Below are 26,278 nucleotides of genomic sequence, written 5' to 3'. Positions count from 1 at the left end.
CCATAAAGATTTCCTTCTTCTGGTTCACATGACTAATAGGATAGAATATTGGAGATACTTTCTCCAATCTTTGTAACTTTTCACAATTTCCTCCAAATAGGAATTTTGCATAAAGTAGTTTCAGATATCTCTATGGCCTAGTACACCGAGAGCTTTGAACAGGTAGCAGTTCAATAAACTAACTGCAAAGAAGACTAATCTCTGGTCGATAACATCATCACTCAGCAACCCCTTCCCTGTTCATCATGCTCTAGCAACAGGGCTGCACAAACTTATCTATCAGATTTGCCACAGAACTCAGTTCTACTCACTTCCCATAATTTTCCTAGTGCCAAGAAAAATCAAATCCCAATAGCTTGCTCAGTTAGAACAGCAGTGACACTTGGTGCTTATAACTTAGCCATTGGAATTAAAGTAGTATCTTTGTACCTGTCTTTTTGACACTTCACCGACTGAGAGGGAAAGCATCCAGCTGGAGCCAGTTCTGTTTCTCCAGAAGTCACTTAAGGCTGGGACATAGGACAGTGAAATGTAAATTGCCCAGAGTGAGAGGAAGTTGAAAGTGTTTTAAGATCCAGCCCTCCAGGAAACTGCAGTCAAAAGGGAGAAGTCAGACCTTGACTAGAAGGTAGTTATTGAAATCTAATAAGAAACATATCAGACTTCTAGGTCCCACGATTAATAAGATGAAGGGCTAGAGATTTTCTCCAATCTTCATTTCCTCTCAAACTTTTCTAAAATAAGAATTATGCAGTAGAGATAAATCAGTTTTATTAGTCTTCATGACCTAGGCTATGAAGAAGCCAAACAAGATAAATATTTGATGAATTGACAGCAGAGAAGGCTAATCCCTAGCCCCTAACTTGCCCATTTAGCACTCCCTCATCCCACTATGGTCCTAGAAACAAGTCTATCCTAGTCAATCTACATACTTGGTATAGAATTTCTCTCTACTACAGCACACCTTTACTCTTGCCTCCCATTGCCTCAAGAGAGCCAAGTGGCAAAAAATTGCTCATAGTGCAACAGAGTTCCAGTATTTTGGGATGTAGCAAAACTTGAACTAAACTCAGGAATAGAAGATGGGGCAGATCCTGTGTCTGGGGGCTATGTGGCACTTCACTAACCTGAGAGAAAAAGTCCAGCATCTCACTGGGGCCAGTTCTTTACTCCTGGAAGTCACTTGGAGCAGAGACCAACTCTGGTGAATCATGAATTCTCCAGTGTGGGAAGAGACTAAGGAAGTTTTGAAATCTAGTTCCCAGGTATCTAGCATCAAAAGAATGGGATCCAAATGGAGCCATAGGGAAAAATAAAGAAAAAAGATCCTCCAAAAACCTCAGGTGGAAGAAAACTCAAAGACCTTAAACATAAACAGAAAAAAACACCAGAAAAATATTAATAACAGAAAGGGAAATGACCTTCAAATTAGGAAACAAAGTTCAGGCATCTGTATTATAAGAAAATGAATCGGTACCTGCTGAGGCAGAAGACCCTTTGTATTCCCAAGAGAGTATAGAACCATAGCAAGATGTTCCTGAAAGGTATAAAAGAGAAATAAAAGCAGAATTTCAGGCCTGCATAGCAGAAATAATTAGAAGAGTAGAAAAATTTGAATCTTATCATGGTAAGTCTCATTAAAGAAACAAAAAAGAACAAATGTCAATGCATAGGACAGCCTATAAGAAGAGAAGCAAAAAACTATTAATATTAAAAGAAAGCATGATCTCTATATAAGTAAAGCATGTTGCTCTCAAAACTGGGATGCTAGAGATGACTTAAGGATGATAGGTCTCTCATAAAAACATGACTAACCAACATACCTTGATCACATACTGTTAGAAATAATGCGAGAAAACTACTCATTACTTCTGAATATAGACAACTGCCAAATAATTCAAGAAAACTACTCAGAACTTCTGAATACAGAAAACAGTGCCAATTGAAAGAACTCACAGATCTTCATAATAAAACCCTATACTGAAAACTCTTAAGATATAGAAGATTTAAATATAAGAATTCTGTAAAGAAACAATAAATTTTGCAAGTGACAAGGAAAGACTCAAATATAACAAGATTATTCTGCACCCACCAGAAACCACAAAAGGAAGTAAAACAATTTGCCTCAACAAGCAAAATGCATTAAAGATGTAGCTCAACATAACATATCCAAATCTGATCCTGTTATTAATGAAGAAAAAATGGGATGTTCAATTAAGAAAAGAAGTGTTTGAAATATTTGAAGCAGACATCAAATAGAGGTGATAGGGAAGAAATAGGTCTGAAATATCTTAGACTACAAGGCTATATTATACTTCATAGTACCCTCCTCCCACATATATACTTACGTAGATATATATGTATGGCTGTTTATGAAACTAAATTATAGAAGGAGAGGATACATAAAAAGGGGGAGAGGAGGAATGTGATGAGACTGATGAAGTCAAAGGTAGCAATGAAAAAAAAATAACTTGTATAGAGCCTATTGGAGAATAGGCAGGCAGGCAAAGGGAAAGGACATCAAAATGAGGAAAGAAAGGGAGAAATCTTGTTTCTTTAATGGGAAGGTATACTATACAGTCATTGAAGGAGAATCTATGAAAGGAGTAAGGGACTTTAGAGTGTATGTTATCTGCAGAGATTTGGTGCTTAGAGGATCACTCATCCTACTTTTGGAGAAGGTTTCAATTTTGAGTTCTTTTAAATGAGACTGCTAAAAAATAAACATATTTTCTAGCATTACATGGAATTTTTCAAAAATTGAGTAAATATTAAGACATGAATATATTGTATATTATAAAAAGTGTAAAAAAGCAGAAAGAGTAGACATCTTTTACAAACTATTCACACAATAAAAATAGCAATTACTTTAGAGAACACAAAGGTACAGGCAAATGGAGACTTAACAGTAAAATTCTTATTGTTGAGTGGGTCTCTGAACAAATTACAGAAACTATAATAACTGAAAGAAAATAAAAATAAAATAACATATCAAATTTCTAAGCTCTTATGAGAAAAAAAATCATATCCTGATAAACAAGAGAGAATTAATGAATTAAACTATGCATTTTTTAAAAATTGAAAGGAAACATCTAAAATAAGTTAAAAAGAGAAGATATTAAAAGTTAGAGGAGAAATAAACTGGAAACCAAAAAAAACTATAGAATTGAAAGCTATAGAAACAAAAATCCAACTAATAAAATTGGTAAGTCTTTAGCAAGTCTGATTAAAGAGGACAGAAAATAAACAAAATAGCAATAAAAAAGGCAAGATCACAACAAAAGCAGAGGAGACAAAAATAATATTTAGTCTTTTATGCAGTTACATGCTAATAAAACAGAACAAAAAAGATTTTTTGCAGTGAAGAGTAGTAGCAGTTGAGATACCCATAAGTTCACAGTAGATAAAAATCTAAGAAAAAAAGCTAGTAATAAAATCTGTGACCTCAAATATGTATACATAAATGCTCAAGGAGCTACTCAGAAATCCAAGAAACAGAGAAGAGAAAAAAGTAAGGTGGATATTTGGGTGAAGGTCTGTGAAAGAAGAAATAGAAGTGATTTTATTTTTGGAGTACTCTAGAAACTATCTGGGCAGAAAGGAAATAAAGTTTGGGAAATAACACTACACTTAGACTTTAACATTATAGTCCTAGTTGTGTTCATAAAGGGATAGCAGTGTCACTAAAAGGAATAAAGATTATAAAAGCCACCTGATTGAAATAAGTATATATAAAGGAGATATATGCTTGGAAAGATGCAGAGCCATTCAGAACAGTTGACTATATCATCCACATGGAAAAGAACAAACGGTTGAAGAATGTCTATAACTTAGCTTGCAATATGAATTTGGACAGACAGCTCTTAAAGCTTCTCCATAAGTATGTGTTTCTGGGACAAATGGTGCAAATGGACAAAACTCTGGCTTACAATTGAATAGGGAAAGGAGAAGAATAGGTTGCATTTTATTCAGGAAATTATAATAATTAATTTAATGCCCCATCTCCTTTTCCTAGAGTCCCATGATTTTATTACAAACGTCTGAATAATTGGAAAATGAAGATATTCATGGTGGATGTGATTAAGCTTCAATATATAGCCAGTGATAAATTTTGAAGAGTAGGATAATTTTTTTCTTGGTTTGTGTCTTCCTCTCTTATTCCTGGTATGGGTATGGGTATGGTTGTTTGTATGTGTATGCTTCTTTTTCCCTTTGGAGTACCTCCCCTTTTGTTTTTTTTCCTCTCCCAATGTAGGAGTGAGTGTCTTTGCTTCTTCTTGACTTTTTTTCTCTTCTCTTTATCTTTTTTCCCTTTCTCATTATCTTTCCTCTCTTTTCTGGTCTTTCTGGTCAGTGTATGGAACTGAAATATCCTTTTTATTAGTTTTAGTCATTAACTAAAGCTTTATTCTTCCATCTTCAAAAGCTTGTGAATTGAATATTCTGTTACTTTAAAGCAAAAAAAAAAATCCTAGATTAAGTTGTTTTTTTACTTAAGTATGCCTTTCAGCTGAAAATTTTTTCCTTGTGGAAAACCATTTTTCTCAAAAAATCAGTTTTTTCTTATCAAATCAAGGTATTATGGAATGAGATTTAATTGTGGACACAGCAAATGTTTATGAGATTTTTTCCCCTCCGTTTTAGAAACTCTAATAGCAAAAATGATCGTAGGAACCGAAAATTTAAGGAAGCTGAACGACTCTTCAGTAAATCCTCAGTTACTTCAGCAGCGGTAAGTGAGTTGAACTGGCAGTACATTTTTGATGGTTGACTAACTATCAACCCAAGTGAAATTTAGATAATTTTTTTTGTACTTTTTTTGTACTTGATGTAAATTTTCCACACTTCATGAAAAGGTCATATTTTTTCTAAATAAATCTGGTTAGCTAATTGCTGCTTTTCTGAAATGAATGATTTCCCATGATCTTATTTTGTGGAATTTAGATTAGAATCTAATTTCTTTTTTCTTCTGACCGTTTCACCAATAAGATTCTTGATGTTATTTGTTTTTAGGCAGTCAGTGCATTGGCTGGAGTTCAAGACCAACTCATTGAAAAAAGTAAGTTTTTTTGTTCTTAGGATCTGCTCACCCCTGCATTTAAATGATAAATCCTTGCAATTTCTTTGAGAGACCTAGGGTATGCTTCCATGCACTTTTATTTACATACAGGCATTAGCAGTGTGTTTGGAGAGGGGTGGGGAGAGAAAGAGGGAGGAAAAGAGGAAAGCAGAGAGAAAGAGAGGGAGCATGAGAGGGAGCAAAGCCACATGCTTCCTTACCCCTCTTCTTACTAGGGAGGTTGACTCAAAAACTTTCCTCAATTCTCTGAAAAAATACAAGTAGGTGATCTTCTTTAAGCCCACTCAATTAAAGTTATTGAAGAATTGATTTCAGAGAGAGATATCCTGTTGAAAAGGAAAGAGCCTTGGATTTGCAATCAGCAATACTTTGTGGTCATAATTGTATCTGACCTTGGCCTCTCTGAGCTTTGTCCCTCCGTCTTCAAAATGAAGAGTTTGGAAGAGATAATCACCTATATTCATTCTAATTCTTCCATATTATTAATCCATTATATCTCTAAATTCTTGTCTATAAACTGGGGGATATACTTATTGTTCCCTGTAGTGTTTAGCAAAACTAATTATTAGATGGAAGTAATTTGATAGACAGTACTGCAAATGTGATGAACTTGTACCATTTATTATATGGAAACAACACTTTGTTATTACTTTGACTTATGAAACAGTATTTGAAGATGGATCTATCTTTGTAATTAAGTTTTTGAAATCCTTCATATTGGAGTTTCTTGAAAAATAGTGGATCAACTATTCATACACATTAAGGATGAAGGGAAATCAGGAGTTCAGAGAGAGGGATATTGACGTGGGAGATGATTGTTTTCTATGGGCCATGCACTTCCTTCCTCCCTGCTGCCATAGTTGGCATCATATCCCATTAACATATTTAGGATGAGAACTTCTATCTCATAGAATAATAGAAATAGTAGGGAAGGGTGTTTTTTTTTATTTTAAAGGGAGAGTATAGCAGAATTAGATCACAATACTTTTTCACTAAAATTAGATAAGTACAGTGATATACGAGGTAATGAATTAACTCGGGGGCTAAGCTCTAAAACCACTTTATAGAAGGATACATATCAAAGCATCGTAAATTAGTATAATTTGGTTCTTCTATGAATGACTGGAATTTAAGAATCATTCAGAAATGTGATTCTTCCCATTAGACTACTTTTAATATGGCAGATAAATCTACTCTAAGGAAGAAAAATTAACTGATTAACAGTATTTCAGAATAAAATCTGGAGTAAATTGTCCTAAATAGGGCTTCCTAGCAAGCATTGAAGATAAATACCCACGTCACTTTTTGCAGAAGATATAATCTTTATTTCTTGCTCATGTAATTGGGGTTAAGTGACTTGCCCAGGGTCATACAGCCAGAAAGTATTGTCTGAGACCAGACTTGAACTCAAGTCCTTCTGACTTAAGAGCTGATGCTCTATCCACTACATCAACTAGCTGCCCCAGTTAGATATGTTCTTGAAAAGATATATGTAAATTGAAACATTTAAAATGTATTAGGGAGATATGTTCTTTGAACATTTTTGTAAAGAAAAGTCCTTTTGTATAATAAGTTTTGTGCTTTGGGATTTTTCTGAATTGACTTTCTTAATCAAACATATATTTGTTCCTTTCTGACCTTTGTTCCTTATGCACATGAATAAAAAGGGCCAGATTTAAATTTGTATTTACTTTCATCTTTGACTGTAAGCTCCCTTTTTTTTCTATCTGCTGAATTCTAACTAGAAGCCTCAAAACTTATAACCTAATATTTTGATCATTTTTCAATCATGATGGAAAGTTTGAGATTATACACAGCTAGTATAATACATAAATAATAGTATCCAAAAATATCTAAATGGAAAAAATAGAAAATAAAAATAGGGGAAAAAAGAAAAAAGAGAAAATAAAATAGAAAATATAGGAAAAGTGATTGTTAGAAAAGATTGAGGGAATTTGTAAAGTTAAAAAAGAACATTTCTGCATATTGTAACTTGAGTTGTGATAATTTTTTCATTTGCTAGTTTATTTTCCAAAATCTTCATTTTCAAGGCTTTTTGATATTTATGACAACTTCTTGAAGTTGCTTTGAAACAACTTTTTGTTTTTACATCAAAAATTGGCATCTTGAGAGAGACAAATATGAATTGTGAATTTTTTTAGGAGTGATGGTCAAGTTACCTGTATCATAGAATCTGAAAATTCAAGATGAATTTATTAAATACCTACTATGTGCCAGTCAGACTGCTGTTTGGCAATCAAAGATACATTCATATACATTCATACTCATTGAATGAGCTATTTATTTCTAAAGAATTAACCATATTTCCCTTTTTACGTGCTTTATTGTAAGATAATTTAATTATTTAAATGCCATCCATGTGTACTTTCCTGTAACATAGAATGTAGAGCTATCTTAGTAAAAAGATACACACTTGTTAGAACTTGTGTCTAAACATCCAAAGTAATTTTTTTCAATTTTTTTATTTAATATTTTATTTTTCTCAAATTACATGTAAAAATAGTTTTAAACATTCATTTAAAAGATTGAATTCCAAATTCTTTCCCTCCTGTCCCAACTCTCTCATTGAAAAGGCAAGCAATTTGATATAGGTTATATAATCATGCAGAACATTTCCATGTTAGTCACCAAGCATATAAATTTTACCAGTGGTTTAGTTAGGGAAGGGAAAAAGATCTTAGGCATGTTGTCATCTCTCCTCGAAGGTCCAGGTTTTTCCCTTTTTCTTTTAAATGAAAGGATTGAAATGGCTGTTTTGAAGGAATTTTAAGATTCCTTTCAGTACTAACCTTTTATTTCTTCATTGTATGTGACAACCACGCTAGCACCCCAGACACCCCAAAATCAGCCAGAGTCAGGATAAGCAAAAGTCCTTAGTCTTTATTCTTGGTCTTTAGGGGTAAAAGTAAAGGGGATTTAAGCAGGATCTCCACAAGCTCCTTCTTCCTCATCTACCGCAAAAGTTACCTCGGCTATTCTTACTCCACCCCCTAGACCCTCCTATAATCCTCTGTATACACCAATCATCAAGCCAGCACAGAATAGTGGGAAGGGCCATTTTCCCCAAGCATATGCTAATAGAGCATTGTCCAATCGGTAGTTAGCCTCAATTGCTCGTCTATCCTGACCTCAGTGCATTGACTCAAGAGTTTCAGCCCCTCTACAATTGTACTTATTTTATTTGGGGCTTTATTATGATGCTTGCAGGTTGTAACTAAATTTCTACATTGAAGCCCTGGTTTACCAAAAGAATTTTGAAAGTTTGTAATTTATGAAGAATTGTTGGTTGGCTTCAAACATCTCTGTATGTGTAACTCAAAGTTGTATCCCTAGCTCTAATACATAGAGCTCTTTCTCAGTTTTGCATTTGTAGCTTCTTATTTGGGCATTTTTATTTCTACAGATTTAACTTGTCTGCAACAGAAGTGCTAATTTTTTCTTCTGAACCAGCTTTCTATTCTAATCGTGTTTTTCTTAATAGTTGTACCTGCTTCTCCTGGTCACAAAAATTAGGTAACTTTGTGGCATGTTCTACTCCTCTGTCTTCCTAAATTCTTGTGTCCCATTATATCAACAAATCCCATTTTCTTTTTTACGAGTCTCAAACCAGACTTTTGTTTTTTTCATTCTCAGTGACTGCCACTGTAGTTGAGGCGCTTATTTAATACCTAGTTTGCATTTTTATATCCAAATGAGTATCCCTTTTGAAGTAGTTTAGGAGGCTTAACATTTATTCCAATTATGCTGTTATTACTTTACACTTTTAGAGTTCTTTTTGAACTGAAATCAGAGTTCCTAGCACATTCTTTTGGCCATCCTTAGAAATGGCAAATCTGATATATGTAATTTTGGAAAGTTGTCCAAAATAATTTGAAGGGCTGAATAATATCATTTTTTTGTTGTTGTTATTCAAACATCTGAAAGCAAATATACCATGAACAGAAGGATTGTCATGAAACAAATATTAGGCTATAGTTTACTTCTATTTACAGAATCTCTCAAAAGCCCAAATTTTTACATACAACTAATGCACTGATCTCTTGAGGTGATTTTGGGTTAATAGGGCCATTGCTTTCCATATGTAGTAAAGATTTCTCTTGGTCTGTTCCTCTCACATTCAATGCAGTTTTTCCTGGAGACTTGAGTCTTTTTCACCCATAGGCTAAACTGGAATCATCATGTTTCTCTCAAAAATGCAGTATTTTAATGCCTCTGAGGCAAATAAAATGTATAATTAGTCTTCATTGTTGCTTTTTTGAATCTTAAATATATATACACATATCAGCCATTCTTTGTAAATTAATCTTCATTGAAACTTGATTGATTTTCTTTCAGAATGAACCTGTTTTTATCTAAATTTAACTATTTAGCTTTCCTTATCATAATTTATCATTTGTTTGAATGAACCCAGTATCTAATTTTTCATTAGCCCTCAGACCAACTAAATGCTAGCTAATTTGGTGTATTGTTATAGATGTATTTAATAGATTAGAATCATTAATTAGAGCTGTCAGGGGACCTTTGAATGCCAATTCAACTGCTTTGTTTTATAGATAAGGTTCCCATAGTCAGCCATAGTAGTGAGGGGCAGCAGTGACATTCAGACTTGGGACCTCTGCCTCCCCACTCAGCATTCTCTGGCATGGCTTCTTGCTACTGCTTCCTAACCTTGTATGTCAAGCATACATCTTATTTTCAAAGTTCTTTTGTTCCCATATACTTCTTTGCTATGTCAGATGTTTTTCATGTAGATTTAACTTCATACAAGCTTTGATATTCTTTGCTCTAAACAAGTTCCTCATTTTTATGTGGACACAAAGCATTATTATGCTTTTTCTTCACCACACTAGAAGGTTGATTAGCTGACAGTGTGTATGCCACATAACCCTCTTTTATCATGTATCTGCTTGCATAAACCATCCAATAACACTAGTTTACATGGATAACATATTACATAAGTAACTTTCCAATCAGTCAACAGATATTTCTTTTTTTTTTTAATAGGTTTTTATTTACAAGTTATACGCATAGATAATTTTACAGCATTGACAATTGCCAAATCTTTTGTTCCAATTTTTCCCCTCCTTTCCCCTCCTCCCTTCCCCAGATGACAGGTTGACCAATACATGTTAAATATGTTAAAGTATAAATTAAATACAAAATAAGTATACATGTCCAGTCAACAGATATTTCATAATATGATAGCAATAGCTAGCATTTACAAGAGCCCTTTTAAAAAATATTTTTTTCCCAATAGTATTTTATTTTTCCAAATACATGTAAAGATAGTTTTCAACATTTATTTTTATAAAACTTGGTATTCTAAACTTTTCTGTCTTCTTCCCTCCCCATCCCCCTCCCTAAGAGAGTAAACAGTCTGAGATAGGTTAAATATGTACAGTCTTTTAAAACATTTTCATATTTTTCATGTTGTACAAGAAAAATGATCAAAAGGGGGAAAAGCCACGAGAAAGAAAAAACCAAAAAAGATGAAAATACTATGCTTCAATCTATATTCAGTCTCCATAATTCTCTCTCTGAATGTGGATGGCATTTTCTGTCTCAAGTCTGTTGGAATTGTCTTGGATCACTGTTTTGCTAAGAAGAGCCACGTTAATACTTTGGGATACAGGTCTGGCAGCAAGACTGCAGGATCAAAAGGTGTGCACAGTTTTATATATGCCTTTGGGCACAGTTCCAATAGCTCTCCAGAAATAGTTGAATTATTTCACAACTCCACCAGCAATGTATTATGTGTCCCATTAAAAAAATCATTTTAATGATGTTTTATGTTTTTTATATCACCATGGTATCCCAGTGTCCTTTCCCTTTTTCCTTCCCAGGAACTACCCCATCTGACAAATGGTATGGGGATTAAATAGGTAAAAAATCAACATAATTGATCAAGACATTGAGAAAGTCTGAAAACATGTGCAATGTGTAATAGCTATGGATATGAGTAAGTTGGGGGTGATTTCTCATATTTCTTCATATGAATCTTTCTTCATATAACTTGATTAGATTATAATAGATTTGTTTTTGATTTTTTTTTTTTTGTTTGTTTGGTGTGTCATTGTCCTCTCCCTTTACAATGTTATTGTGTATAATATTTTCTTGGCTCTACTTCTGTCTCTCTCAGTTCATATAGATCTTTCCAAGCTTCTCTATCTTCATTACATGTAATATTCCATTCCATTCATGTACCACAATTTGTTTAGCCATTCTTCAATTCATGGACATCTATTTTGTGTATAGTTCTTAGCAATCACAAACAAAATTTCTCTTTTATCTAGTGCTTTAAGGTTTGCATATCTCATCTCATTTGGCCCTCAAAACCCTTGGAAAGTAGGTGCTATCATTGTCCCCATTTTATAGATGAGAAAATGAGAATGAAACAGATAAGTGGTTATTCAGCTCATAAGTATCTGAGGCAGAATTTGAACCTTGGTCTTTCTCAGTCCATGTCCATCACTCTCCCCCACTGAACACCTTCTCTGTGCCAACCATTGAGTTAAATGCTGAAGGTACAAAAAAAAAGAAACCCAAACTATTTCTGTCCTCAAGGAGCTTACATTCTATTAAGAAATTCATCAAGAGGCAAATACTAAGTAAATACAAGGGAAATGACAGGGTACTAGTCACTGGGAGAACAGGACCATTAATGACTATAGTGTCATTTGAGTTTTGAAGAAAACCATCTTTTTTTTTATTTTGAAAAAATTCTTTTTGTTTTCAGTTGCAAATTCTTTTCCACCCATTGAAAAGGAAAGAAATATAATAACTTGTTACACATATGAAGTTTTGAAAAATATTTTCTTCATTACCTGTTGTTTTAAAGGCAAGACAAATAATGAAAGGAAAAGATAAATATGCTTCAGTCTTGAGCCCATCTTTCTGGATAGCATTTTTCATTCTGAGTCCTTTAGAACTAGCTTGGATGAAAGTAGATGTCTTTTGTAGTTGATCATCATTACAATGTTGCCATTATTGTGTACAGTGTCCTTGTGTTCTACTCCAGTTTATGTAAAAAGTCTTCCTAGAAAAAATCATGATACTAAGAGATAGGAAAAGTTGAGGGGTGTGGGAGGTCAGGATGTCTTCCATATGTGGAGAGCCAGAGGTAAGAAATTAGAGCTGGAAGATAGAATGTCATGTGTGAACAACTAGTTTGTCTAGATTGTAGGGGCCCTAACCTATCCTTTAAATTTTATCCTCAACTGTTAGAACTGCCCTTTTTAGCTTAAAAATCTGCTTCTTCTTGGTGGTTGCAAAGATTTAATGTTTTATTGACTGAGATTATTCTATTCCTCCTTCATGGAATGCTTAATCCTTTCCTCTGTATCTGCTTTGGTATTACTCAAATTTCATGATCCAGGTCAAATCCTATTTCTTCCATTAGTTTTCCCTGGACATATTTTGAAGTAATCTATCTCTTCTTAGAATTCCTGTAGCATTTGTTGTCTATGTGATTCATTCATTGGAACATATTTATTGCTTGATTATTCCCTCTCCCCAATTAAAATTCCCCTTGCTGAAAATGTGTTAGGTGATTATGCTATCTAATTAAAGGCCTCCCACTACTTACTTTCTAGGACAAGACAAAGTAACATGTAGATCTCTCTTCCCTGCTGTATCTGAAGGATCTCTGGAAAGAGGGAAAGGGAGCAGAGATGCAAAGTAGAATCCTTATTTTGCCCATTAGGTCTCCTCTAAGTTGTGAATAAAATTTTTTATAAGGCAGTTTCCTTGAAATATTTTCTATCTGTCCTTTAAAAGAAGAAATGAAACAGATAATTTTGAGTATATGAATGGAAAAGGTTTTACACAAACAAAATAAATGCATTGAATTGAGAAAAAAATTTTATATTAAATATCTTAAGATAATGTATAGACAACTAGCAGAAATATATAAGACTAAAAGAGTTGTTCCTATTAGAAAATGGTTAAAAGATGTGAACAATTTTATTTTTTTTATTTATTTTTTATTTTTTAATTGATTATTTTTTTTAATTATAGTAACTTTTTATTGACAGAATCCATGCCAGGGTAATTTTTTTACAACATTATCCCTTGCACTCACTTCTGTTCCGATTTTTCCCTCCCACCCTCCACCCCCTCCTCTAGATGACAAGCAGTCCTATATATGTTGAATATGTCCTAGTATATCCTAGATACAATATATGTGTGCAGATCCAAACAGTTTTCTTGTTGCACAGGGAGAATTGGATTCAGAAGGTAAAAATAACCCGGGAAGAAAAACAAAAATGCAAACAGTTTACATTCATTTCCCAGTGTTTTTTCTTTGGGTGTAGCTGCTTCTGTCCATCATTGATCAATGGACGGCTGGTCATTTCTTACAGAACAATAATATTCCATAACATTCATATACCACAATTTACTCAATCATTCTCCAATTGATGGGCAGCCACTCAGTTTCCAGCTTCTAGCCACTACAAACAGGGCTGCCACAAACATTTTGGCACATACAGGTCCCTTTCCCTTCTTTAGTATCTCCTTGGGGTATAAGCCCAGTGGAAACACTGCTGGATCAAAGGGTATGCACAGTTGGATAACTTTTTGGGCATAATTCCAGATTGCTCTCCAGAATGGTTGGATTCGTAGATGTGAACAATTTTAAAAGAATTGCAAATCATTAACCACATGAAAGATTGTTCTAAATTACTAGTATTATTAAGAGAAACAAATCAAAACAATTGAAATTTCACCTTGTACCCAGAAAATTAATAAAAATAACAAAAGTATGAAATTAGTTTTTTTTTTTTAATGGGAGATTAGTAAAAATGACAAATGTGAAAAAACTTTGGAAGATGCTGCAGAGAGAGTCACCAATACTTTGTTTTTAGAATTGGGAATTAGTTAAAAATTCTGAACAGCAGTTTGGAATTAGAATAAATAGTGACTTGTGAGTCCATACTCTGATGCAAAGGTATTAGGCATAAAAGACAAGATCAAAAGACAAGAAAGGCTCTACATACATCATAATATTGATGGCAGCATTTCTTATAGAAATAAAGTAGGTGTCTATTCCTCAGTGGATGGCTGAATGGTGGATGAATCATGGAATATTACTATGTTATAGGATAAGATAAAGATGGTAAATAAAGAGAAGCATGGGAAAACTTAGGTGAACTGAAATAATGCCCATGTAATTAAATATAAATCAATGGAAACTATCACAAAGCAATTGAAATTAAATATTGCAAAATTACAAAAAGCCAAGGTTGGCCCCAAAGAAGATATATGAGAAGACACCTGTTTCCACTCCAGGGAGGGGGGGGAGGGGGGAGGGGGTCTTCCAGTGTGGAACATTGCATATAACATAATATTTTCTCATGTGTTGATTTTTCTAATTTTTTCTTTTCCTCTTTGAAGAAAATTATTTGTTTTAAAGTATATCTTTGGGGGGAGGAGAGAGAAAGGAGGAAATTAGGTGATGCATCATAACTAATGTGGATTAATATAACATATTGCTTGCTGTCTTGGAAAAGGGGAGGGGTAAGGGGAAGAAGGGAGAAAAATTTTCCACTTAAAATCTTATAAAAGTGAATATTGTGGCAGCTAGGTGGCATAGTGGGTAGAGCACCAGCCCAAGTTCAACTCCTTTCTCAGACAATACTTCCTAGCTGTGACTGTGTGACCCTGGGGAAGTCACTTAACCCTAATTGCCTCAGCAAAAAAAAATAAATGTTGAAAAATATTTTTATATGTAAATGGAAAAAAAATAAAATACTATTAGGTGGTTGAAAATGTAGGTAATCTAAAAACAAGATATCAATAAAAATCTAATTAGTACAACAGGTTTGTCATAACTCTATCATAGATCTCTGTCCTCCAATGTCTTCAGCTTTACTGTTTCCAATTACTTGGGATTTTTTAGGAACTAAGTAACTTGAGCTTGAACTGCTTAACTTCTTTCTTCAACCAACCAGTCAACAAGCATTCATTAGGTATTGTCCTTAGGCAGAGTACAAGTTCTTTGGGGTGGGAGTAATGCCTGACCAGTAACAGAACTTTGCAAACTCTTTGTTGGCTGATAGACAAGTTTGACTGAGGGATCCTGAAAAGGTTCTTTTGAAATTATAATTCCTACAGGGGAACCAGGCAGTGGTACAGAGAGTGACACATCTCCAGACTTTCACAATCAGGAGAATGAACCTAGCCAAGAGGACACAGAAGATCTGGATGGATCTGTGCAGGGGGTGAAACCCCAGAAGGCTGCTTCCTCCACCTCTTCAGGGAGTCATCACAGCAGCCATAAAAAGAGGAAGAATAAAAACCGACACAGGTTAGTGGCATTGGGGCCATTTTCCAGGACTGAGGTGATGATTATTTCAAAGGGATATTTCTAGATTACAAATTATTGGGTGCTTTTGTTAGGGATTTGCATTTTTGCAACCAGAAGGGCCTCTGCTATAAGTAATATGGTCTCATTTAAAAAAAAAAAAAATTGGTGGGTAATGAGACAAACAATGTAGAGGGGACCCAGTTTTTTGGATTTTAGGTAGAGAATAGCAGGTGCAGTTTGTGTAGAACCATATTAAAATGAAAATCCTATTTGAAATGGTATATTTGGGTTATTTTTTAATTGAGGGAAAGGGGAGTAGAATAGATGCAGGCTTTTTTTCCTTTTATTTTTACTGTCTGATTCTTTATAGAGCCTGAGAACTAGCCAAACACATTTTTTTTAAAAGTGGCATTTGAGTGATTGCTTGTGCTCCCTCCTTCCCTGTCCCACCGCCACTCATTTCTCTGCAATCTGTTGACACACATATTGGAGTATTGGAGTCCAAAGCCCTATTAAATAGGAGTGTGCCTTCCCAGATAACATTTGTTTACATTACTTTCTGAGGTGTGAAATGAAAGATAATGTCAACAGTCTGTAGGAAGCAGATATCATTAAAAAAGAATTTAAGATTGCTGTCAACTCTTGGTTATACATTGTAAGCCGTTATAATTCATAATTGAAAATAATGGACAGTCCATTCAAAGGTGTTTTCTTCTTGTGGAAGAGAAAATTGTCATGGAAAGAGAAGTAGAGCTGTAGTCCCAAACTTTTTGTAAGGCAGAGAATCCAGACTTAAAGAAAAAAAAAAGTCAGTTGCATTGCTGTAGGGTTCCTTAAACATCATTCCTGTGAAATTCCTTGTAGCCTCATTGCCCTGAAGGGAGCAGGTAACTTGGGGATGGAGATAGTCAAAGAGCAGGAATAGTCTTCACCCTTGGTGACATCTTAGGCTATAGGATTTAGAAAGCTTAAGTGGACAGGGGCCCTTTGAGATCATTGAATCCATCCTCCTCCTTTAATAGTTGAAATAGCCTAAAGAACTCACCTAAGTGAATTAAGTAGCTAGGGAAATAACAGAGCCATGACTGAAAGCCCATCTTGTGATATATAGTCTAGCCCTCCTTCTACTACTACATATTTGTGATTATTGTCTTTGGAGATTGGTAATTTGTAAGTGAAAGAAGGTTTTTGGAAACCTTGGAACTGATAAGGGAATGTAAAGTTGAGGAGAAAATAACAAAAGGAGGAAGGTAGGAATTTGAGATGAACAAGAGGAAGTTATCCAAACTCTAGTGTAAGGTGACCATTTTGTACTCCATATGCCCAGATGTCTGGACATGTGAAGAGGTTTTTACTCTCCATGCTATAGTGAATGGACACCTATTGTCTTCTCAGCATCTCTATTATTGCCCTCTATTCTCCTTGCTGACTTGGAGCAGTTTGTTAGAGCGATACAAGTTATTTGCCCCTATTTTTAAACATTCAAGATGTGAAGAATTAGCTAGATTTGTAGCAAAGGATTTATTAATCATTGTATGTGAAACACTGTCCTTAGCACTGGGGATTTAGAAAAAAGAAAGACAGAAAACCTCTGCCTTCCAGAAGCATACTTCATGTGGGAGAGAAAACATGGCAATAACTAGTTATTTGGAAGATTGGGACCAAATAAAGGGGCATCTTCTGAAAGGGAAAACGTTTGCAAGAGAGGGCACTGGGAGAGGCTGGCTCCCTGTTATAAGTAAGCAAAGCCAGCGACACTGAGTTAGAGATGAGAAGCAAGGCCTTTGGGGAGGGGGAGAAGCCAGATCAAGCTGAGTCAGCAAGTGTTTATTGAGCACCCAGTATGTACCAGGCCAAGTGCTTAGTATAATAAAGACGAGATACTATTTGACAAGTGCTTAGCACAGTGCTTCACAATAAATGCTGAATTCATTCCCTTCTAAAGAAAGGTGAACAAAGTCCCTGTTCTAAAGAAACTTCCATTCTAATGGGAACTACAACTGTATACAAAGAAGGATAGTACATGCAAAATAAATCAGATAGGATCTCGGGGAAGTCACTGACAATGAGGATTGGGAAAAGCTTGCTGAAACTGGGATTTTCTCTGAGACATGAAGAAAGCCAGATAAACCAATAAAGGCCTGCAGATGGGAGGTGGGAGGTGGGAGTATCATGTTCAGAGCAGTGCAGAGAGGACAGTGGAGCTGGCTTGCAGAGTATGGAGGGCAGTCAAGTGTGAGAAGCTTGGAAAGGGAGGAGAGTCAGGCTAGGGAGAGCTTCAGATGCCAGGAATCAGCTACTTTTTGGATAAATGGCCTTTGGCAGTTGAGGGGAGAATGGTGTGGATTGAGGAGAGACTTTTGGTAGGGCTCTGACAACTTCAGTGATTTGCCAAGACAAGTTAGCCAGAATGTGTCAGAGATAGGACTTGAATCCAGGTCTTTGTGATTCCAAGGCTAGCCCTCTGTTCATTATACCACACTGCCTCTATTAACACTAATTATTATTGCCTTTTTAAATTTAAAATTTAAAAATTAAAAAAAAATTAAAATCAGCTCTATGAGAAGTCAGATACTGGTGTTTAGTCTTCTGTGACTGGTCAGTGGAGGGAAGGACTTTTTTTGTTTCTTCTGAACATTTCCTAGCTTTTTGTCCCCTTCATTTTAGGCATCTGTACTGAGGGAGGAGAGCTGAACTGTCTTCTTTTCAGGAGCATCTACCTCCAAACAGAACTTAAAATTGTAGGTCTTGCCTTCTCTGACCTGTAACGGTCTCACTTAGCCAGATTCTCAGTCTTGATGATTTGTGTGTACTTTTAGGGACAAGAACATGTGTCATTGAAAGGCAGTGCGGTACACTGAATAGAAGGCCAGATTTAGGATTAAGAATACATGGATTTGAATCTTAATCTCTGGTTTAGGCTAGCTGGATGATCCTGGGCAATTCAGTGCCCCAGGTAACTCTAAAACTATTATGTTTTAGAGTAACTGCTGGTTTGCATTACTGGAGGAATTATTCTATATTGAAAGTTCTTTGATTCATTTGATTGATTCATAGGATCGGATCCCTTCACCTCTTCTTTCCCTCTAACCCCCAAGACCTATATTAAGAACATGATCATTGTAATAAAGTAAGAAATATTCTTTAGGTCTGCAATCTTGAGTAGATCATTGATAATGAAAATTCTGTTCTTTGATCCTGTATTTTATTATATTTGTATTAAGAATGTTTAAATCCCACCTACCTTTAAGGAAAAGTAATTGAGTTATTAATCCATAACTACACTTTATAAATCCTGAATTTCTTTCATGTATGAGCATGTTGTTTTAGCAGATAAGTGTGTCACTTTTATTGAAAGAAAAAATTGAGTTAAACTACATGTTTTTATTGTGCATGTTTATTTAGTTCTTTTTAGTAAGTGTTGAGTGCCTATTAGGTATAAGACAATATTCTAGATTGTGACAATAAAAAGATAAAAATTAAGTAGTTTTTTCCCTCAAGGGACCTACATTCTACTGAAGAAAACCCTGTATATATAAGTAAATGCAAAGTTTATACAAATGGCATCCAAAGTCATTTCCAGAGGGAGGAAGTGTTAATAACTAGACACATTAGGAAAGCTTCCTAGAGAAGGTGGAAGTTGAGCTGGGCTTTGAAGGAAGGGAAGAACTCTGCAAGGTAGAGGTGAGGAGGCAATGCATTCCAGGCATGAGAGAACAGGAGATATAGAGTATTGTGTATAGGGAAACAACAGCTATCAGGCCAACTTAGTTTGAACCAGAGAGAACAAACATAAGAAACTAAGACCAGAAAAATATGGGAATCAGATTGTGATGGGCAGATGCCAGGTTAAGACTTCGTTTTTTATCCTAGAGGCCATAGGGAGCTTTTGCAGATCTTTAAATAGAGGGAGTAGCATGGTCTTTGTAATAGGAATAGTAATTTTGCAGCAGTATGGAGAATAGATTGCTGTGTCCTAATTTCAGGAATATTGAAATCATGTTTCATTCCAGATTTATTTAGGTATAGACTGACCACCTCAAAGAAGAAAATGTTTTATTTGCTTTTGAAAAACATGGCAACCCAAGACTAAATTCTAACAGCAAAAGCATTTGATTTATGGTAAAAGCCCTTCAGAGCTTAGGCATAGAAGAGCCTTTTTCAATATGATAAAAAGTATAAATCTAAAACTACAAGGGAGTATTATTTGCATTGGAGAAACACTTTTTTTTTTTTCAGTAAATATCTGAATAGAACAAAAATGCCTTGTTATTTGACATAGTTTTAGAATTGCTAGCAATATCAGTGATAAGACAAATTAAAATTGAGACAAAGCATGATTTGGTATTTCTAACATTCAAAGAGAGCAAATAAAGAAGAGACAAAGCTATTCCTGTTTTCTGGAATAAAAAAATTTATTTAGAGAACCCCTGAAATTCATCAAAGAAACTGAGATAATTGCAACTTCAATAAAGTAGCAAGAAATCATTGGCATTTCTAACTCTCAGCAATAAAATTGAGGAGAAAATAATAGAAAGAGAAGTTTGATTCACAATTACTACAAAATGCATAAGATATCTGGGAGTCATTCTACCAAAGCACCACCCAAGATGTAGAAATAGAATCAAAACATTCACGTGAGAAATAAAGATGATGACAGGACAGAATAGGAATGATGGTAAAGAATTAGAAATCTACCAGTGCATTTTACTGGTCTTACTCAATCTAATTTAGCCTGGGACTTTTTTTTCCCCAGTTTTGTTTTTCATCAGGACAATGTAAATTAATCACACAGTCTTTAAAAAGTAAAAAAAATAAAGAACAATTTACATAGAGTGATAGCCTGCAATTTATGGCTGGGACTCACCAATATTCTCTAGAAGGTACGGGAGCCAGCAAGAAACTCACTCCATATGTCTACTATTTGTGTGGCTAGTTATAACTGCTCTTATACTTGCCCTTTGTTCAGAAAGTGTAAGCTAGTGATTTACAATGGAAAGAATGCCGAATTTTGAATAAGAGGACCTGGGTTTGAATCCTGTTTTCTTTGATTTAAATGGGGAAAAATCATTGTGTCTCTGGGCTTCAAATTTCCTTGGCTGTAAAATGGGGGTGGGAGTGGGCTGGTTTCAGGGGATGACTTCTAAGGTTCCTTTCAGCTCAAAATCTGTGAGCTTGGGATTCAATACTACTTTTACCCCCATTTCTAAGAGTATAGAGGAAAGTGTGGGATACTTGTGGATGCTCATAGTTTTCTTCCGAGTGCTTGGCAGACTTTGGAATGCCTAAATTAAAGCCCTGATGTTTACTAGGTAACTCCCGTCAGCTGTATTGCATTCAGTGGTTGAGCAGTTTGACCAGCCCATCTCCTGAGTGAACACCTTGCCATTGAAGGGTATTCATTAAGCCCTTGACTTCCAGGAAGAATGTGAGAGCGTCAGGTCCCCGGCCTTGATACCTGATTGAGAACATATTACTTGAGTATAGTGTTGCAGAACATTTTCTCTTTTTTTTTTTTCTTAAAAAAAAAAAAAAGTTCATGCTGTTATATTGGGTTGTGAGTTACTGTTTTTAAAAGCATATTTTTTATTATATGCCTAAATTCTTTACTCCCCATTTCATTTAATGCCCTAATTCTTCTACATTTTCAGTTCTTCATGTTTGTTTAAAAAAGTCTAACTCTGCATCTGGCAGCTAATGAATTGGTCCACATACCTGATAGAGTTCTAATGAAATAACCATCCCTTTTATAACACTACTTTACTTCTGATGTAAAAATCCATGGAGGGAACCTTTTGACTATAGAAACTTGGGTGCTTTGATGTTTGAAGTTTTATGGCATAAGATTCTTAAAGCTGATTTTGTTTTTAGTAATCTTGCTAGGGTGGCTAATCAACTAATTTAATTAGTATATTAATTTCTATTGCTTTCTTCCTTTCAAATGCTGCCCCTCAGCCCGTCTGGCATGTTTGATTATGACTTTGAGTAAGTTTGATTTGAATTAGTATTTGTGCTGTGTTGTTTAGTGTGTAGACACCAGTATGCCTTTTTGAGACCTTTCTAACTCATAGTTTATCTGTTTAATTGTAGGTATGTATATTAGGTTAGGCTGGGAAGTTTTTTTAAAAAACAGAAAAACGTGATGGAGGTAACATTTCATTTAATAACTTAAGCAAAATTAAGTAATCTTCACTTCTATTCATTTTTATTTTATTTTAAATAGACCAACTTTACCTTATTTCATATTTAAACTGATTTCCTGGCTTTGCTTCTTAAAGAGATTAATAGTATCAGATTTGGATATTTTGCTCTGGAGAAGTTTAATAAATGAAATTCACTTAATTCCTGTTATATCTCACATCCTGAAATACAAACTTCTAGTCTTTCTTTTCTGAACTTACTCGCCAATGTGTCTGAATAATTATCAATGACATAGTTACACAGCTAACACATTAATGTAGAGCATGCCCTTTTAATCCAATCTCTCTAACCCTTAATTTCATAGTAATTTTTAAAAATTATAATGACTTTTACAACTATCATATTTCTTACTGGGTTATTATTATCTAAGTTTGCATTTTGGCAAGGTCTAGAGAATCTGCTCTTACAATTTTAACTGATCCTTGCTCAATAATAAGTGGGTAAACAACTAAATTTGACACGTAGTCTAATGAAAAAATGTGGATTTTTGTTAACCAAATAGTCTTTGTTGTAGCTTATACCATATGCAGTATCTGATTCTTGGACCTTCTTTTTGCTGTTAGTTAAAATACAAATATCTTTTGTCTTTCTCATCACAGGATTGATCTGAAGCTAAACAAAAAGCCAAGAGCCGTAAGTATCAGTGTTCTGAGGTCACCTGAGAGAACTGGCCCGCCTTTGCTGGCTGACTCAAAGCTGTGTCCTAGAGCGAAAAATGAAAAAGCAGCAATCTTATTGCTTGGTCTGTGTTTACTTTTGAAGCTTAGAATAGTTTTGTTGAACATACCTTAACTTGTTGAGAACTTAAAAGAAGAATAAGTTCTTTAAGAAACTTGAAATCATTCCCTTTTGATTCAACAAACAGTAGTCAGTAGTCAGGCTTTCCAAGGCAGGAGAGTTCAGCTGGAGTGTATGGTGCTACTGGAGACAAATTCACCTTTCTCATGGATTGGGGGGGTCTTTTCTTTTTGCTCTGGTCTATTCTGGACACCCTTACCCGTGATCAGGTATTGCTTTTCAATACCTGTGATTGATTGGTCTTGAAGTTGATGATGTGAGAGTTTGGGTGGATTAGAATATTTCTTTCTCCGTTGTTGAGGGCAGCAATAGAGCCAAAAATGGGGCCTTCATGAGCTGCAGAGGACAGTCCTTTTGCTTTGAAATTGGATCTTAAACTGTGTACCTTTCTGTACTTAGTACTCTCATCAAGAATTGTTTTACACGCCCAAAATAGTAAGTCCCATGTTCTTCTGAGTTCCATTTCATGCAGTAATTTGGAATTTTGTTTTTCTTCCCCACAGGATTATTAGAAGACCCATTAGTACAGAAGCTTACAGGCTGTAGAGCCCTGCCCTCATACAACTTCACCAAGATAAACACCCCTCCACTGAGTGGCCATTAATGTCTGCGCTCCCAGACCCAGTGCCTGCATTGAGGAGTAGTTTGTTCTAAAGAGGGGTGAAAGAAAATCCTTTCTGTAAAACCACATCAGACCATTTACCTCGTGTCATTTTTAGTAACTGAACTGCAGGAAGACCAAGGCATGGTGCAGTCCTAGGTTGCCTACTTTCTGCATTTCTCCATTCTTGGGATTGAGTACTTCCCAACACTGGCTGCTCTGGTCCTGGCTGCATCAGATTCATCTGTGATACCCATGGAGAGATGTCGTGGGGTTTTTTTTGATGCCAAAACCAGCACCCAGTTGTGTTTTGTCATATGGAGGCTGTAAATATCAGGCATTTCCTTACTCTGCCTTATGTGTTGTTTGTTGTTACTGTCTTGTTTTCTTTGAGGGGTTTGTTGTAATACAGTTGTACAGCTTATGGCTTCCTGCTGTTTTCTTTGGAATCTGATTATCTTTACTTGGCTTAGGGGCTGATATCCTAACACAAATAATCTCTAGTAGCATAAATAAAATGGATGACTTGTCCTATTTGTCTTTTTGCAGGGGGAAGGTAGAGGGTTATTTAATTTTTTTCCCATCTGAGTTGGAAGCAATTTTCATGTACAGGCAAATGGCAATAGCTAAAAACCATAAGTTTGAATCCTTTTAAAAACATAAGTTTTTATTATTTTGTATAAAAAATAAAATTTCACAGGCTTCAGTCTCTCTTCTCATGCTTTACTTTTGCATTTGAGATTTTTTCCTCGTTGATTTTTATTTTCATCATTTCATACATTACTGTACAGAAAATATCAGGTGTTTGACACTCATCTCTCTTTTCATCTTGTCTGTAATCCTCCAGCTGGCATTTACCCAACTCCAGAAAGATCCATCACTAAACCTTTTTTTGCACCTCCCTAAGACATAAGGAAAACTTTAGGAATTCCATAGACTTACAAGGAGTTTCCCAAGTGGGAAAGCTTTTATAGGCAGTTAACTGACTTATTTTCCATTTTAAGTTGAGGACAGGAAGGAGTAACAGATTGATGACCCTGAAAAACTTATAGAAAACTGTTTAAAGGAACCAGGTACTTTGATGATTTAAGTTTTTTTTTTCTTTTTTCTTTTTTAAAATTTTATTAAAGCTTTTTATTTACAAAACACATGTATTGGGTAAATTTTCAGCATTGACTCTTGCAAAACTTTCTGTTCCAAATTTTTCCTTCCTTCCCCCTATCCGCTCAATACATGTTAAATACGTTAAATTTAATATCTATATATACATATTTATACAGTTATCTTGCTGCACAAGAAAATCGGCTAAAGAAGGGGAAAAAAAAAACCTGAGAAAGAAAACAAAATGCAAGCAAACATCAACAGAAAAAGTGAAGATGCTGTGTTGTGCTCCTACTCAGTTCTCACAGTCCTCTCTCTGAGTGTATATAGCCCTCTTCATCACTGAACAACTGGAACTGGTCTGAACTGATAACTTGACTTAAAACAAAGTTAGGGTTTATTCAAAAGAATAAGATTTAGGGGTTGACACCTCATTTTATTCCATTCATTGATGGGTCTTGTATCCATGTCTTTATTGGGGAAAATGGTCATTTGCTAGATTCTTGAAAGATCCACAAAGTCCAACAGTTTTTATTTAATGCAGTAAAGTTCATGAAGAAAGGATGCAACATTTTATCTAATCAATACCACCTCTCCCTTTTCCCCCAAGCTAGTAAACAGCATTATGTCTGTGCGCTTCTTGGTGCCTCCTTAGATAGTCATTGGCTTTGCTAGCAAGACAGTCTGCATCAGAGTTGTCAGCAGAACAGTTAGATGCTTATTCCAGGAAGGTTGGTGGGAACAAGAGCTTCCTAAAGGAAAATCCAACAGCTGTCTCCTGCATCAGAGTTGTTAGCAGAACAGTTAGATGTTTATTCCAGGAAGGTCGGTGGGAACAAGAGCTTCCTAAAAGAAAATCCAACAGCTGTCTCCTCCTCTATCATACTGGCCCTTTTGTCCAGAGGAAAGACCAGCACTATTTCTTATGTATTAGTCATTGGCTTCTGTGATGTTCAATCCAGCACACTTTGGAATTCGTTGGTGATTTAGTGGCTATGTACTTAAAAGGTGATTTTTGAATATATATATATATATATGTGTGTGTGTGTGTGTGTGTGTAGATTTAGTATTCACTTTACTCACCCCCATCGTCATATGAATTGCTGTATCATTATAAAGCCAGCTTCTTTCCTTTGTGTTTTCTATCAAAGGGATCAGTCTCGTAGAGAAGTCACCTGGTTTTAGGTAGATCTGACTTGAAGTTGGTTTAAACTAGGAAGTGAGGCCCACTGCCCAATTTAATAGAGTAAAGAATGCTTATCCAGTGTCAACCCAAAGAAAAACTTTGGAAATGCAATAGAATACTAACACGTGGAGAGAACACCTGAAACTTGTAGCATGCAGGGTCTTGCATATCAATATTTTTTGGCTTGATGTGGTTTGGGGGATTGGTTCCCTAAAACCTTTTCAGATTTAATCCCTCTGATTTCCTATATGTCCTGGGGTTCCCTCTGTTCTTGGCAGTAGTTAAGGCCCGAAGTTAAAATAGTCAGAAGAGTACTACCATAAATTAAAAGAAAAATTCTTTTTAATACTAATTTCTTGGGACAATTATTTTGAGTTTCAGTTTAAGGATTGTGGTGGATTTGTTGAGGCAATTGTCTTAAATAAACATCAATGAGTCCTTTATGTGAAATGCTTAGAGATCTGTAGGGTACTATGTAGAAGTCAGCTAAGATGACCCCTTCCATTTTCCTCTCTTCTCCCCTTTTCCCAGATGCCAAATAGGTGGTGAGGAACTCTGCCTGTTCTTTTCTTCCTTGGCTCAAGCTTTGCCTTAGGGAAATAAATTTCTTCTTCCTTACCTCACTTTCTATCCTGTAAACTGGCTTACCTTCCCTAATAATTTTGAGACATTTCAAAGAAAACATTTCCAAGCACTTTTTTGGCTGTACTTTTTTTCATTATTCATAGGAGGAGGTGACATTTTGCAGAGTCAAAAATTAAAATGTATTCATCCAATAATGCCCTTTTATGGTGTATTCTTGTGTAATACAGGGCTCACCTTTGGTTCTTGGGGTTTGGGAGGTTTGATTTGACTGGAACTCAGATTTCTATGTCTGTGGGAGTTAGAACTGAGCATTTTTTTTGGATGGCATTAATTTTACCCTTACAATTTACCCTTACAAATTGAAGATTCCAAGCAGTGACCAGGAAAAAAGCAGTTGAG

General features: G+C 35.2%; 1 protein-coding gene across 6 annotated transcripts in view; it reads left to right on the top strand.

Annotated features, from left to right (window-relative positions):
* Nucleotides 1-23,713, top strand: part of MEAF6 (MYST/Esa1 associated factor 6) — a 29,310-nt gene extending 5,597 nt beyond the window's left edge. The window contains exons 3-9 of one of the 6 annotated variants that reach the window (XR_001120818.3): nt 4,645-4,732; nt 5,014-5,059; nt 15,215-15,407; nt 21,363-21,392; nt 21,498-21,555; nt 22,208-22,241; nt 22,910-23,713. Coding sequence is in view for 2 of the 6 variants with exons in the window: in XM_003765371.4 (XP_003765419.1) it covers nt 4,645-4,732; nt 5,014-5,059; nt 15,215-15,407; nt 21,363-21,392; nt 22,208-22,241; nt 22,910-22,918 (400 nt within the window). In the remaining 4 variants the exon portion in view is untranslated. Of the gene's footprint in view, nt 1-4,644; nt 4,733-5,013; nt 5,060-15,214; nt 15,408-20,719; nt 21,393-21,497; nt 21,557-22,207; nt 22,242-22,909 lie in introns of those variants that run through there. The other 5 variants (XR_001120819.3, XR_004233306.1, XM_003765371.4 and 2 more) reach the window with 5 other exon arrangements.
* Nucleotides 23,714-26,278: the final 2,565 nt, after the last annotated feature.

This window comes from Sarcophilus harrisii, chromosome 3 (genome assembly GCF_902635505.1).
Source record: "Sarcophilus harrisii chromosome 3, mSarHar1.11, whole genome shotgun sequence".
NCBI classification, from domain to species: domain Eukaryota; kingdom Metazoa; phylum Chordata; class Mammalia; order Dasyuromorphia; family Dasyuridae; genus Sarcophilus; species Sarcophilus harrisii.
The sequence above is the reverse complement of the archived record's forward strand: the minus strand, read 5'-3'. Positions and strand labels throughout refer to the sequence as shown.